The 16,330-nt window shown below is 40.9% G+C and overlaps 1 protein-coding gene across 1 annotated transcript in view; it reads right to left on the reverse strand.

Annotated features, from left to right (window-relative positions):
• The window catches only part of Dnah5 (dynein axonemal heavy chain 5), a 256,569-nt gene that overhangs the window by 221,512 nt on the left and 18,727 nt on the right, over positions 1-16,330 (reverse strand). The window contains exons 4-12 of the mRNA XM_060378798.1: positions 15,455-15,615; positions 14,502-14,723; positions 11,914-12,051; positions 10,832-11,008; positions 9,584-9,697; positions 8,701-8,808; positions 6,433-6,555; positions 5,586-5,801; positions 2,462-2,569 (exon numbers count right to left, since the gene is read on the reverse strand). Of these exons, the coding sequence (XP_060234781.1) occupies positions 2,462-2,569; positions 5,586-5,801; positions 6,433-6,555; positions 8,701-8,808; positions 9,584-9,697; positions 10,832-11,008; positions 11,914-12,051; positions 14,502-14,723; positions 15,455-15,615 (1,367 nt within the window). The remainder of the gene's footprint in view (positions 1-2,461; positions 2,570-5,585; positions 5,802-6,432; positions 6,556-8,700; positions 8,809-9,583; positions 9,698-10,831; positions 11,009-11,913; positions 12,052-14,501; positions 14,724-15,454; positions 15,616-16,330) is intronic.

Raw genomic sequence — 16,330 nt, forward strand, 5'->3', positions numbered from 1 at the left:
TGATGTGATCTGATAGACTAAGATCAGAAGGAAGGAGAGGAGGACCTCCCCTATCAGTGGACTTGGGGAGGGGCATGCGCAAAGAAGGGGGAGGGAGGGTGGGACCGGGAAGGGAGGAGTGAGTGGCTTATGGGGGGATACAAAGTGAATAAACTGTAATTAATAAAAAAATAAAGTTAATGTACTTAGGAAAAAAATTCACCAAGTAAGGGAGGCTACTGGCCAGCCATCTTCCTCCCTCCACCTCACGACTGCTGAGCTTTATATATACCTAGGTTTAATATGTATGTGTATAAGCCACCATTGTTACTACCATCTCATTGACGGCTGTTGGAGCTACCACCAGGGCATTAGCCATGAGTCATACTGGGCAGACTGCTCAGACCCTGAATAATCATTTAGCCAATGTAGCTCATGCCTTAGTTGTACATAAAGGAATTAATGCTCAACTAAAAGGAAGCTTGATGGTGTTCAATCAGAGGATTGACCTCTTGCAGGAGCAAATTGATACCCTATGGCAAATCGCTCAACCTGGCTGTCAATGAAAGTATGCTGGACTTTGTGTCACTAGCATACAACATGAGAATTTTTCCTGCGCTGCAAATCTGTCTAAACAATTGTCGAGCTATATTTTAGGTAATTGGACTGGAGAATTCGATACTACGATGGAGCAGCTGAGAGTGGCCATTGTCACAGTAAATTCTACCAGAGTGGACGCAGGACTAGCCACAGGATTATCAACATGGATTGCTGCAGCCATGAATCATCTGAAGGAATGGGCGGGCATGGGAGTGTTAGCAGGCCTTCTGGTGTTGGTCTCCTTGGTTTGCCTGTGGTATATATGCAAGATTAGAGTCTCACAACAGTGTGATGCAGCCATGATCATTCAGGCCTTTACAGCCATTGAAGCAAGACATTCTCCCCAAGCATGGTTGGATACCATAAAAAGCTAAAATGATACGCTCAGGATGCGAGGCTAAGCACTGCACTCAGGGTCAGCCGCTTTGGACCCAGAGAAGAGCATGTCTGATTGCATGCGGGTTGATGCCCCAGGTCCCGCCTCTGAGAAAAAGGTATCGGACGGGTCCGATGCTCTTTGGGTGGATGACACCTAAATGAACATCTGTACAAAGTCCCAATTTATTTCTAATATCAGAGATCAGACCTCTACTCTTGCCTGATGCGTCTAAAACAAAAAGGGGGAACTGTAGAGAGCTGCAGAATGCTATGCCTTAAAGATGGAGCTGGTTTCCGCCTTCCACCTTCCCGATGGTGAGTGCTCTCTGTCAGGAACAACTCCACATTTGGCTAAGGCCGAGGATCTGGCTTGCTTCCATGTATGTGGACCTATCTGCATTGCCCCCGTGGCATGCCTGGGTTGGCTACCCAGAGGCTATTTAAGCTGTGGGCTGGCTTTCCCCGGGGTCCGAGGATTGTTCAATGTTCCTGAATAAACTGCATTGAAAAAAAAAAAAAAAAAAATATGTATGTGTATGTGTGTGTGTGTGTGTGTGTGTGTGTGTGTGTGTGTGTATGTGTGTGTGTGTGTGTGTTTGTGTGTTTTGGGGCTCAAACTCAGGTCCTCATGTTTGTATTGAAAGCACATCATAGACTGTGGTATCTCCCCATCCTGATCTTGTTCCTATTAGAATACTATATCCCTGACTCTCCCACGGGTGAAGGAATTCTGCATATTAACCTGGGGGCAGGTGTCTAAGCTTGTCTCCCACCTTAGCCTCCCTGACTCCCCTTTCCTAATAACAAAGATCCTCTCTGATTAGCCCCAGGCTACCCTGCCTATCCTTTATTCATCACATGGCCCCACACCCGATAGGCTATAGGGTGTACACTCACCCCTAAGGCTGGGACCCAAATCCTTTCCCCAGGAACCTGGAGCTGGACTGCGTCTCTGATGTGTTTTCTAATGCTGATAAAGGCCATGCTGCCCAGGATGGATGAAAGTCAGGGTGACTGGCCTGTAGTGAGGAAATATGATGGGAAGGAAAGCGACTGCCAAGAAGGGCCCCAGCACCACGGTCTCTAAGACCAGCTACAGCCCTGCCTTTAGAATTTGCAGACATAGCCGACAGTTAGGTCACTTCTTATCACAATTATTACTCTATGGTAATGAAAGGAAAGAAATGTCACAGCTTAATGAAGCTACGGAACATTCCAACAGAGGATGAACGTTACCTTCCTAAGAACTAAGACAGAAGATGGGCAGAAGTCTGATGATGAATCATTAGTCAAAGCTGTATTTATGACTGTCTAGACCAGGGAAAGGAGCCCTCAGTTATTCATCTGAAACCACCAAATGGAGGCTGAGATCGCTACCCCTCTTCCTTCCATCCCCTGTGATGGGGACACCTCTGTCTTCTGAATGGGGAATGATGAGCAGGGTAACACAGAAAGGACAAGGAGAACCTGTGTCTGTCCCCAGGGGTTTTACTATGCAACCTACATGAAGGTCATTAGTGCGCTTGCAAAACTCTTCATAATCTTGGTCAAAATCCATTTTCCGCTGGTCTAAGAAGTTATATTCCTTCTTCTTTATGGCAGCAACAATGTCCTAAAACAGATGGAAGAAATGACAGTGGCATTCCATTTTCCTTTCAGTCCTCAAGACTTGTAGCCTTTAAATGGTTCCCACGAAGATGTCTGTTTAAAGGGAACCTTATTTTCTGCCTTTCTCATTGGCTGGTGCTATTTGTCTTTCAAGCAGTAAAATTCTGTCATTTCCCATCCAAAGGAATCACCATCACACAGATTATTTGGACAAACATATACAATTAAAACCACACCTGAAAATAAACAGGTTGTTTCTCAAAAGTTTCATGTGTTAATTAAAAAGAAACCCAGAGCAAAATTTAATTAAACATTATTTTTGTTGAAAGGCTTAAATAATACCAAGGAATAGAGAGACAAGACTTTAACAGAATAAAAACCAGATAGGAAGGAAATGGAGGTTCTCTGAGACCCACAGGAGAGATTTCACCTCCCAAACAAAACACTTCAAGTGAACCGTCAAACACAGTCTACTGCTTTCCGATGATCTAGAGTTCATTTCTTTGCTCTCCTGTACAGCCACAGTCTGTGAGTAGGAGAGTATAAATTAGGTGATTCATCCTTGAAAACACTATTATCAGAAGTTTTGTTTGCTCAGAATGATGAGCAGTAATGCTTTGTGATCATTCTTAACCAGATACTAAGCCGTTCTCAAACTCACAGCCCCACATTGTTGACGGAGTATGTAATTTTTATGAAGAGTCTTGGGCCTCCTTCCAAGATCTCCTCTTCAAAGTCATTTCCACTCAGATCTCTCAACGCATGAAAGAAACGAAAGCTGCTAAACTTCTGGAGTCAAGTCCGCTAGTGAAAACATTGCACTCTTCCTCGTGCCCATGTGAACAAGCGTACTTACATATGGAGACAGTGAGTGTGCATGTAGCATGTGACATGCTTAAGACAAGTGGGGAGCAGCTGCCTTAATTCACTTTTTCAACATACATTCCTTGTTAAATTCAATTTTTTATTTTTTAAGAATTTCATATAGCATACTATTATTTTCAACATCTCCCCTTTTCAAGTCCTTCCATGTACTTTCTCACTCCCTCTCAAATTCATGATCCTGTCTTCTGAAATTATTATTATTACATATTGTGACATATATATGTGTGTGTGTGTGTGTATGTGTGTGTATATATATATATATATATATATATATATATATGTAGCTCTTCATCTAAAAGCGGGGCCTTGTGAAAATTCTCTCATCTACCTAGGCATTGTTGACTGGCACGGTCATTATGCAGGTCTTCAGGCAACCACATGGCTGAGACTGTGTGAATGCAATATCCCTGTCATGTCTGAAAGACACTGTCTGGCAGTAGCTAGCCCTCTGGCTTTTATAGTCTTCTGTCGTCCACTGAGCCTCGGCTGTGGGGGCTGTCTAGATTACCAACTAGGGCCAGAAACCCAGTGATCTCTTCTTATTCAATGGCTGTATACACAAGTGTGTTGGATAGGCGTGCATGACAGTGCAGGTTTTGTGCATGTCCCGGCCTGCCGTAGCAATCATGGAACAACCTTTGAGGATCTGTTATCTATTTCTACTATGTGTTCTGACAATCAAACTCAGGTTGTCAGGCTAGCATAGCAAACACTTTTTCCTGCTAAACCATCACACTGGCTCTTTATATATCACTTTAAGATGTATACAAATAAAATGTAAACAGATAATCAAATCTTGGTGTCAAATAGTGCCTGCGATACAGTATGTCCTTTATTAGCTATTTTTGCATGAATAAAGATAACATGAAAATCTAAATATGGGGGGATGAAGAAGAAACCGATGCAGGTAATGGATATTTGTAATGAAAGAGAATTCAAAGCTAAGTGTTTTTCTTTTTTTTTTTTCTTTTTTCTTTTTATTTTTTTTTTCAATGCAGTTTATTCAGGAACATTGAACAATCCTCGGACCCCGGGGAAAGCCAGCCCACAGCTTAAATAGCCTCTGGGTAGCCAACCCAGGCGTGCCACGGGGGCAATGCAGATAGGTCCACATACATGGAAGCAAGCCAGATCCTCAGCCTTAGCCAAATGTGGAATTGTTCATGACAGAGAGCACTCACCATCGGAAAGGTAGAAGGCGGAAACCAGCTCCATCTTTTAGGCATAGCATTCCGCAGCTCTCTACAGTTCCCCCTTTTTGTTTTAGACGCATCAGGCAAGAGTAGAGGTCTGATCTCTGATATTAGAAATAAATTGGGACTTTGTACAGATGTTCATTTAGGTGTCATCCACCCAAAGAGCATCACCTGTTTGTCTATATCCCCCATTTTTATTCATTATTAGCCAGATAGAGCCAAGTAATTGTGGTAATGATACTTGCTTTTTTGCCCAATGCTGGAATGCTAGTAAATTTAGGTATGCCCTGGTTACTCGCATGCCTCACTGGGTGCCTGTGCCCATTGATGCCCCTCACGCTATGACTCTCTTCAGACAGAAAAGGGATCTTGGAACTACAGCCACCATTGTTACTACCATCTCATTGACGGCTGTGTTTTTCTAGTTCTAATTATGTCAGAGATATTTGGGTCTTGGTGATGCATGAGTGCATAAAATATATTCAGTACTGATAGTGTAAAAACTAATGGGAAGCTTCCTTCACAGCTTCCATCTCAAATTCCAATTCTAATTGTATATAATTTCATTAAGTTGTCTGACTTTGGGTCTGCTTAGTTGTTTTATTTATTTGCATGTTTTTTATAATAAGATATGTCTTAGCAATTAATTTTAAAAAGGAAAATTTATATTTTAATAGTTCTCTTGTACTACTAATGAAAATGCTTTTGCTTAAAGATGATTAACTTGAAACGATTGCAACATCATCTTTGTACCCACATGTCTGAAAAAAATATACTAGTACCATTATACAATTCTCAAATAAATCCAATTTCCTTACTTTTAAAGAATCCAAACATTTTATATTATGTACTAATTATTTGCCTAAATATCACTGGTTTGTAAAATATTCCAGTTTAGTTATGGACAGTGACAGAAAGTAATATTTAAGCATGCAATACCTGGTATTTTGTCACCATATCTTCCAACCCCTCTATTTTAGAATCTTGCAGGACTGAGTATGTCTTGAAGGTTGTGAAGATGTTCATTATCTTAGTCAGACGTCGGTGGAAAGTTTCAAATTTTCCAAAAATATACATCTCACTAAAGTCAAATTGCTTTTCACTTGGGTTTTGCTTAAGCTTTTGTTTTGTCTCCTGGAAGCAGCGCTGGTATCCCTGACAACCAAGTACAAACAGTGGAGGAGAAGTGTGACTCAGGGAAGAGCATATCGAACATATACAAGAACTAGGTTCGACCGCTATCATGGAAGGGAAGGAAGGAAGGGAGAAAGGGAGGAAAGGAGGGAGGGAAAGGGAGAGGGGGACTCATTGTCTTTCTCAAGTGAAGGTGATAGCAAAATTGAACTGAAAATCTCAGTCTTTTCATAATTGCATTCTTTTGCATTTAGTCATCAGTCTGAATCATTACCTTTCCCTATCTTTTAATCCAACAAGATATCATTCCTAGTGCAACTAAACCTGTGTCTTGTCCTCCTAGGATCCACTATTTCAGTAACAGAATCACCCTAAGTCCATCGCCCCATCAGGCTAAACAATACTTAAAGAAAACTATCTAATATTAGTTACCAGTGTAGTTCAGAACTTTTGCAGACTAAATTGATAAACTTTCCCAGAATGTTCATTAACACTCAATTTTCTTAGCTGTAAAGTTATTTTGCAAAAAGAAAATAGTTACTATTCTGATTAGCAACCAAAAATATTATTGTCAAATGATTTAACATAGTCTCAGAAAAGCAGCAGAAAAAGAAAATACATCAGAGCACACTACTAATCTAAGCTCCATTACCTGCTTAAGTTTAATCGCAGAAGATATCTTTTGCATAACAATGTCCTGAGGCTGGCTCCAGATGGTGGCAGTCCCATTATTGGTGATATGGGCTTTGCATGCAGATATCATCTGATTTGTCACCTGGAGTTCCCCCAATAAAATCATGTTAGGTACATAAAACTCTAATGAATTATGAATCTGTATAGAGTCCTCAAGTCTTTTTCCTCCCAGAATCCAGTCTGGGACCTTCATCTTCAGCTTTGTTTCCCTCACAGCCCTGATGAACCCTAACCCTCTGATACAGTCAAAATCCACAGTCTGGATTGCTGTTGGCAATCCCAGAATGACAGAGGAGGAATCACTATTGCTGAAGAGTGGTGGAGACAGTGCTAAGTTACTCGGGGCAGTGACTGGCTCCATGCCTATGCCCAGTGAGTCACAAATCAAAAGCAAAAATAAAAGACGGGAAGTTAGGATGGGAAGTTTGGCAGGAGGAAGTGGGGATTGGCAAGAATAGACGGGGTATTATACAGGATAGAGATGTAATTGTGACCCAAATATATATGAAGTTATCAAGGAATGAATTTTAAAACCATCTGCAAAACCAGAGTTGGCCACACCATGAAAAATCAACCATGGGGTTCACACATTTACACAAAAATGAAGATCTTAACCAACAGAAGGATTGGCTCCCCTGTCTAACAGCAACTAGAATTTCCTCTGCAGATCCCGTTCCCTAATGTCTACCTCACAGTTAACTAGCACCAAGTAAAGTCCAATCCAACTTGATAGTTCATGGCACCATGACCTGCAGTGAAAATATCAAAAATAGGACACCAGAGAAACAGAGATGAAGCTAATGGAGAAAGTCGGTAACATTATATTCATCCCTCTAAACTTCAAATATCTTCAACAGTTTCCTTATTGTTTTTAAATAAATCAAGAGCATAATTATTTGTCTGTACAACATAACAGGGATGGTACCAATCAGGTCAAGAAGTGATGGTGAATGAAGACATGGCTCAGCAATTAAGAGCCCTTCCTGTTCTTATAGGGGACCCAGGTTAGATTCCCAGCACCCACATGGTGACTAAAAAAGCATCTGGAAATGCAGGTCCAGGGGGTCCAATATCCTCTCCTAACATATGCAGGTGCCAGGCATGCCCATGGTGCATAGACATCATACATGCAAGCAAAACATCCATGTAAATAAAATGAAATAAAAATAAATAAATCTTAAAAATTAGGGTTTATGCAAAGCAATATTAGCCATGCATTGGTGCCTGTTGGTTTTAAGACTGTGTGTGCAAGAACGTGTGTTTGTGTGTGTGAGTGTGTGTGTGTGTGTGTATGTGTGTGTGTTGGGAGCTGAGGGTTAATATACAATTTCTTCTCCCCTTATTCTACTTGAAAATGTCTGTTACAAAACTTTCTGACCATCATTGGTAGATCAACAAAGACATGAAATAATATGCATGAAATATCAATTAATCATACAAATAGGCTTTTGTGTATCATTTACCCAAGGGATATAATCTCTGACCCAAAATACCTACAGGTCAGAATATGGCTGTACAGTTTAAACATCATCATAGTTTGGGCCAGGAGAGTTTTAATTACTTTGTAGGTTACTGAAACATTGTGTCTTATTAACATGGTTACTATTGTATTAACACTAAACAAACATATGTGGCATAAAACAAACTTGGAGCTGCAAAGTGAAGAGAAATACAGAACAGCCAGTCAAATACAGTTTTTTCTTATATTCTTGATTGGTGCAGTTTAGCGAATGGGGTGTTCTTTTGTTATGGTTTGGGCACTTCTTGTTATTTTGACTGATTAGTTGGTTTTGTGACAGGATCTTATTCTGTTGTACAGGCTAGCTTAGAATTCACTATATAGTCCAATTAGTCATAAAAATCCTTCTCTCTTGTCTGAAGTGTGAGGATTGCAGCCATAAGCCACCATAACTGGCCTAATAATATTTTTCTTAATTAAAATAATTAAGAAATACAGGGAAGCTAAAAATCACACAGGAAAATTCTGAAAAACAACTTAGTTTTTCAAACATAAAATAGAAAGTGTATTATAACAATTACTTTAGGAAACAATGCTTTCTTTGCTAAAAAGTCACCTGTCAAGTGAATTTATATCCGTTGACAAATTAAGTCCTTTTAAATATAAAGTGCACAGATACTGGATGGAGCCAAGTTAACAAGTTTCAATTATAAAAAAAAAATGGCCATTGACAACTATGTGACCATAGACTCTCTCTTATACACTCACCTTTACAAACAGAGATGTGATCTTCTCAGAGGTGTTATAGTAGTGAGAAATGCTGTAGATCATCTTAATTGCATTTATAAGGGTGGGAATAGCATCTATCATAGTTATCTGGAAGAGATTTCAGAAGTTTTCAGGGGAAAAAGATGTCAAATGAAGAATGATTATGATAGTCTAGCCAATTTTTTCATTAAAATAAAGTTTAAGATTGTTACTAAAAAAATCTTAAATAGTACCTGATGCTTTACATTTATATATTTTACAAAAATTATTTTTACTGTTTTAGTCATGAAGTAAATCAAAATTTATTTCAATACCAAAGGCTTGCTGTTCATGACAAATAGGTTATGCTAACACTTGGTTTTGTAGTGTAAATGAGCAGATATTTCCTAAACCTAACATATTTTTAGAACATCAGCCAATCTCTTTCTCCATAGTGCTTTGCTGTAGAGTCTGGAATATCAGCTTCAACACTGAATGCAAAATGTAATGCAATGCATTTTTAATATATAACATTTTTAAATATACAACATTCAAGATAGATAGGTAGGTAGATAATGATGATGAAGATAGATAGATGATGATAGATAAGCAGATAGATAGATAGATAGATAGATAGATAGATAGATAGATAGATAGATAGATAGAAAGATAGATAGGATAGATATATGATTGACAGAAGATAGATTGATACTGTATGATGTGATATGATAAGGTGTGATATGATGGATGAGGACATAAGATATATACAGAGCTATGCGAAGTTATTTTCTTGAGAGTAGGAACTTTCTAAAATGTCCACAGCTGTGAGCTAAAACTCAGCATTTCGTTCTGCTAGTGCAAAAAGAGTAACCAGTGGACTACAGGAGCAGAAACCTCAACGCACAGGGTCACTGTTGTACAGAGGGTCACAACATTTCTCCAGGGTGTACAAATATTTGACATTGTCCTTTGCTTCATTAGCTGCATCCGTGATCCTAATGTCTGTCTCCCGCCAGACCTAAGCACAACGCAGAAAAACAGTTTTAACACAATTACTTCCAGAGGAGCCTGCATAACAAGACCTAATAATCGTCACCTCCTCGCTCCTCAGCATCTCCATTTGCTCTCTGCCTCCTGCATTTAGAAGCTGAATCTGAAAAGGATGTGGAAGAGCAAGTCCAAAAGTTTAACGAAATGTTTAAGGGCCTCTGTCTCCAGATTTGTCTTGGATACTCTACTCCAGCAGAGAGTACAGCAGGGCACCACTGCCCTGTGAAGTCACAGCTTCCTGTGCGGTGGCCACCAGACTAGCTTTGTGTCTCATACTCACGTTTTCCATATTCTCTCCATTCCAACCTGATCTCCCTTTTCCCTGGGCCCTAAACTTGTGTCCATGATATAACAAGCATTTATTAACTGCCAATGAGCTGTCCAGACAATAAAATAGAACAATACCTAAGAATTAAAGGGGATGTAACATGAATTGGCTTTCTATCGCATCACAATATGTAAAGTCGCTGTAAAATACATAATATAAGAAAAAATTATGACTTGCTGCTAATAAGTAGAGTATGACAGGAGCGATGATAACTTAATCCCAGGATTAGCTGGCAAAGACTCTGCCTGCTATTGGGTGCTCTTTAAAAGAAGACCTGCTACCCAATCAGCTGCCTGTCGGCTCATCAGGTGAGCCAACAGCCCAGACGCAGCCTCACAGGACCTTAGCTTGGCTAAGCTGTACCCCAATTCCTGGCCTGAAGTAAAAATACTATTTTCAGCAGTAAAAAAATTTCTCAGTTATATGCTTTGCAGTATAAAACTAATATATGAGGACTTCGGTTGTCATGATTACTATATCTATGTTGTCTGAATTTATTACATGTTCTGTTCATATATAGCCGTGCGATCACATTATATCTCAGTTACTTGCAATGCTCACTCATAATACATATAATACAAGTATAGCAGCCAACAAACATCTTTAAGTTGAAAGTTAATTCACAGTATCCAAAGTTCTGTGACTAACACTACAGTCTTAAAAGATTTTCATATGAATAAAATAACACCTCTCTATCCCGAAGTGCTCTGTGGAGTTGCAGATGGAGAACTTTCCTATTCACATAACATAAATATTGGCAAAATGGCTAAAAACCTTCAGAAGCTTGGACTTGGCCGCAGCGAGCACTGCTAGCACAGCCTTCACGCCGGGGCTTTTCAGCTGCTCTAGAAGGTAATTAAATTTGGAGAGCCTTTTTTTCCAGTGCTCCAACTCTGCTCGCGGACCAACATCATCTGCTTCTTTCCTCAGCTGATTGCTCTCAGCAAGGATCTGTAGGTGCAGGAGAAGAACAAGCAATTGTGTGAGACCTGAGGTGTGAAGCCATACATGAGCAAAAAAAGAAGTCGTAACAAAGAAGTTACACTATGGGAATCATGTATTTGTTCACTTCCGAGACTTCAGTGATGGGTTTTATCTAATTCAGTATAAACCCATTATTCTAATTTCAGGAAAGAACTGAGTTGACTTTTGCTACCCAACAGTGACTTGGGTGATGACGTTGAATAAGCACTGGATGCCATGAGTATATGCAGTTTCCTTGCCTGCTCTTTAAATGCGTGAACTGAAGCAACTTCGTGCCTTAAGCAGGGTAAGTTTACATGTATACACTGCTAGGATGGAATAGTCCCCTCCATTTAGAACTTTTCCAAAAAAATTTGAAGATTTGTTTGTTTGTTTGTTTGTTTATGTGTGTGTTTGTTGGGGGGTGTAAGTTAATGCAGATACCTATGAAGACCAGACAAGGTTATTGGAGCCCTGGAGCAGGACTTCCAGGCAGTTAGAAAGGATTTGATGTGAATGCTACAAACTGAACACAAGTCCTCTGCAAAGGCAGCAAACACTCTTAGCCACCAAGGGCCCCCCCCCGTAAAATACTTTGAGTGGTTAAGTCTCAGGCTCTCTCTTGAAGGACACAATGAATTAGTGACCTGCCCCAAAAGTCTATGGAAGTTTTCTCAAGAATTAGCAATGTGTAGCCTTCTAGTCACTTAAGTACACAAAATCACCAATTTCTACTTTCTTAATACTGATCATAAATAGAAGCTGCATTGAAGCGCCTTCTCTTTAAGAGTGTGTGGTATGCTATGTGGATAATGAATATGTCTGGAAAGGACTTTCTCCACTGGCGACTCCACTGACGAGGCAACTGAAATCATCACAGATTTCTGAGTTACCTGTTCTGTCTGTCTGATCCAGACTTTCATGCAACACTCCACTCTTTCCACAGTCTCCGGGTTACTAGCTAGAGCCAAGTAGTCCAAAGGTTCCCTGGGGGACTTCAGTTCCAATATGTCACATTTTTGAAGGTTCACCTAATTAAAATTAAGATTACAATAATAAGACAATGTTTACAAATGTCTATACACACTTTCTGGTCAGCTTGGGGTTCGTTGGAGCTCAATGGATTCTTTGCATCATTACTACCTTGATCATTCAAAGTGCTTATTGAAAAGGCAGCACCTGCTAATGGTAACAATAATACCCACCTTCCTCTGTGTCTTAAGTACTGAGCTCAAATTTGGCTGGATATAAGAGATAATACATCATGAAACAGAGAAGCTAATAAGAAAATTGGAAAAAGTCACCAAGTTATATCACCACAGAGTCTGAGTCAACCTGGAGGAAATTAGCATGGAAGGTGGAAATGGGTAGTTTTCACTCTATCACTGAGTTCCTTTTTGGAATTCATGAGAGAAAAGATTCCCATGTCTTCACAGTTAGCAAGTTCAATTGCAAACACTTGAGTACAGTTTAGAGGGCAGAGACCCAAAATAAGCCCAATATACTTTTAAGCACGCATGGTATACCAAATCATAACATGACCTTCTCTGTGTCTACGAATACTTTCCTTCTGATAGAAGTGTTCCTTAAAACTTGTGTGAATCTCAGAACTCAGTGCTCATACACAATTTGGCTTTACCTTCAAAAAAGATATGACTCATATTTCAGCATGTTCAGGGCCAACAAATGGGCTACTATTGGTCACTCATATAACCCAACATGGATTCGGTGCATTAAACAGAGCACCAAAGAATGCTCCAGAGAGGTGGGCATGGAAGTGTTCATGGAGGCACCTCCGCATACCAGGGTCTGCCTTGAGAAACACACCCACACTGTCATTCCTCCTGAAGGCTGCTCGTTGCCCCCGTGGGCTTCATAGTAAACCTTGTCAGCCCGATTTCTCATGGTCTCTGTGCCTGCCTTCCAAGCTGACTCTTTCCCATAGGATGGTTGTACAGGCCTTCAATTGAAAGCCAAGATCTGCATCTCCCCAGTGCAATCTGATTCCACAACGACCAGACCAGCCTTGTTCCGCACCTTTGCTGCCCTCTCACGGAGCTCTTATAAATCTTCTCAGGTCATACATGCACCCAAGCCACTCCCTGTACTTTTGCCGGCACTGATCTATCCTGGACAGACCTTCCAGCACTCCTCCATGGTCCCACACACCCTCAGGAGCTGGCCTAAAGTCCAGTGGCTTCTCCCACTCACTCAGAGGCAATGCCTCCACATCCTGCTCTGCTAATATCTCCATCACACATGAGGAAGAGTCGCAGGAAAGCCCTGCTTTGGGTAAGAACTTTCTTCCATTTGGTTTGGTTTATCGTGCATTTTGTTTTGGCCTGCAGCCTAGTTAATTGTGAATGCAACTAAAGATGTTAGCTAGAGGGAATGCCTACCCCTGTCTGGATAAAATTTTCTCAGTGCCACAAGTCTACATTATTAGTAAGGTCAGTTTCATTCACAGTACTGAACAGGCCCAGTATTCCCTGGTGAGGCGGGGATAGAGCTGCCTTGCTATGGTTACCATAGGGGCCACATCTCCCTACTACACATACCTGACCTCAGCTGGACATCTTCACTTACTCTCCTCTCTGTCTCTGTCTGTGTCTCTCTCTAACATACATGCACACACACACACACACACACACACACACACACACACACACTGCAAATACACATGAGTGTGCAACCAGCAACTTCTACTAAACCATTAAGGAAATGTGCTGCACAAGTTATATAAACAGCCAATCTCACATTTTCCAAGCTTATTATTAAAAGCTGCTTTAGCCATAAGCTAAACTACTATACCCAGCACCTTCCCTCCAGGAATAATAATTCCTCTTTCCTTCTTCTTCCACCACTTCTGTCCTGCCCCTTCTGATCCTGTCCCTTCCTACTTAACACACACAAACATACACACACTCTCCACTGTAGCTCTAAATCCCTTTTCATTTTAGGAAATACATCGGTGTCACAAGCATTCCATCTTCCATCTAACAGGCTAAATAAAACTTTAAGTTACTATAAACCAGGGCTCTCAACCTGTGTGTCACAACCCCTTTGAAGATGGAATGACCCTTGTATGGCATCACATATAAGAAACCCTGCATATCGGATATTTATATTATGATTCATAACAGTGGCACAATTACAGTTATGAAGTAGCAATGACAGATTTTATGGTGGAGGGGCACCACAACATGAAAAACTGTATTAAAGGGTTGCAGCATTAGGAGTGTTGAGAACTGCTGCTATAAACATTCTTACAGGCCTCAGAAGCATTACGCCTGTAGAACTGAAAGTATTTAAATCAAGCCACAGTCGCATCTTAAGAAGGTGTTAAAATTACCTACAAACACTTTGAAGGCTTTCAACACAGTAGAATAAAGCCCTTCCGTGTAAGAGAGACTCACCCCTCGTATTTTATGTTGTTGGGAATCTGGTAATCGTTTTTAATGAACTGCCTACTCCTTCTTACCTTCTCCTTCAGGCTCTCCTGTGCACCTGACAAGATGCCCACAAAACCATCCAGAGAGCTCAGGAAGTCCTGCCGAATGCTGGCTGCATCCTGAAGCCCCTCGAGCTCACCCCAGCCATGGCTTGAGGCCCTGAGAGCTGGGATGAAGACGTCAGAGAGCAGACGCCTCACGCTGTTCAGCAGGCCCCCATCCGCAGTGTCTAACGTGTTAAAGCTCACCTCCTGGAAAACAGGTCCATCACTCTGTGTTGTAAAACTTAGCCTCAACTGCAGCATAGCAGTGAAGTCACTAAACATGTTAATTAACCAAGTAGAGGGTGAATCTTTTTTTCATACTGAGAAAGATACTTTTATACCAGTTCAAATTATATTCCCCTAAATTAAAAAAAAAAAAAGAAATCGAATTCTAGTTTATTAGCTTATTTGCTACAAGAAAGTAATGAGGCCATGTGACCTCTGCTAGACAGAGAACATCCGAACAGTTGCACTTTGCTTTACACAGAACATCAAGTTGCATATACACTGTTAGAAGTCTTGTCATTAAGTAAGTTCTGGGTGGGAGCGTCTTTCGGAAAGAAAAGAACTCACTCTGTACACAGATACAATGTTCTGCGATATTTTATTGGTAAACTGAATATCAATTCCTCATCAAAAGATAAGAAGGAAATATCTTCTTAAGTGTCTGTTTTAAATGCTAAAAACAAAAATTGACGATAAGGGGACTTCCTTGCTCTCTGTCTGTCTATCTGTCTGTCTGTCTCTGTGTGTGTCCTGGGGATTAAACTGAGAACCCTGAATACTCTAAGCAAGAGCTCGACCACTAAACTAAAGGCCCAGCCCCAGTAAGTAACTTTAGACACTTTAATAATCCTGTGGTTATCTCCACAAAACGAGGCAGGTTTGAGCAATGTTTGTGGTTTGGAGGAATCTGAGGTAAATGATGGCCTTCTTACCCGGTGGATATTCTCAGCCGTGATGGCTTTAGAAGGGTCAGACCTGATGAAGAACACACAAACTCCTGTGAGAGCAACATCTTTTCCTTCCGTCACAAACACCTTGGGCTTTCTCGTCTTTCCAGGAACAGGAGTTACCCCTCCTGAAGAGCCAAACTGTCCTACAAATGCAAAACAACTTTAGTTTCACAAATGTTGTTTGTGGTGTACAGAGTTGCCACGTAGGGTGAAGATTCCTTGTAGAATTTACTATAGCTGACCTGCCGGAAGTTCTAGACAGAGCTGGCACTTGCATAATCTCTAGTCTCATCCTGAAAGATATCTAAAAAGATCTGATGGATTCCAAATCACAGGGTCAGTGATTTGGGTCAGAGACTGGGGTGGGGAAAAGGGTGGGAGCAAAAAGCACTGATTGTCATGCACTATTTCCAGGATCTCTCTTGGAAACCATGTCTACACTACTAAAGCTAAGAACCCTGAGGCACCTGTGAGCTATCCTGAGCTGTACCACCAACGAATGTCAGGGGCAAGGTCAAAAGCAAGCTCTAACTACAAAACTGAGGGCTCTTAAGTCTCAATGCTTCATGACACCATCATAATCCAGGCAGCTGGTTAATTGTGTATATTGCTAGCTTCAGGCTTGAACAGAGGTAGCATAACAAAGTAATTGATGTTCTGACCTTGAACAAGTTGCCTAAGCCTTCTCTGTCTCCATTTCTCATTTTGCATATATGGGTGTTCTGCCTGCCTGTACATGCATGACGGGTGTCCAGATAGGCCAGAAGGGGGAGTCAGGTCCCCTGGAACTAGAGTTGTAGATGATGTGAATATGAAGGACTTTATCTTCATCCTCTGCAAGAGCAGCCAGCGCTCTTT

The sequence above is a fragment of the Meriones unguiculatus genome, chromosome 3, assembly GCF_030254825.1.
Source record: "Meriones unguiculatus strain TT.TT164.6M chromosome 3, Bangor_MerUng_6.1, whole genome shotgun sequence".
Lineage (NCBI taxonomy): Eukaryota > Metazoa > Chordata > Mammalia > Rodentia > Muridae > Meriones > Meriones unguiculatus.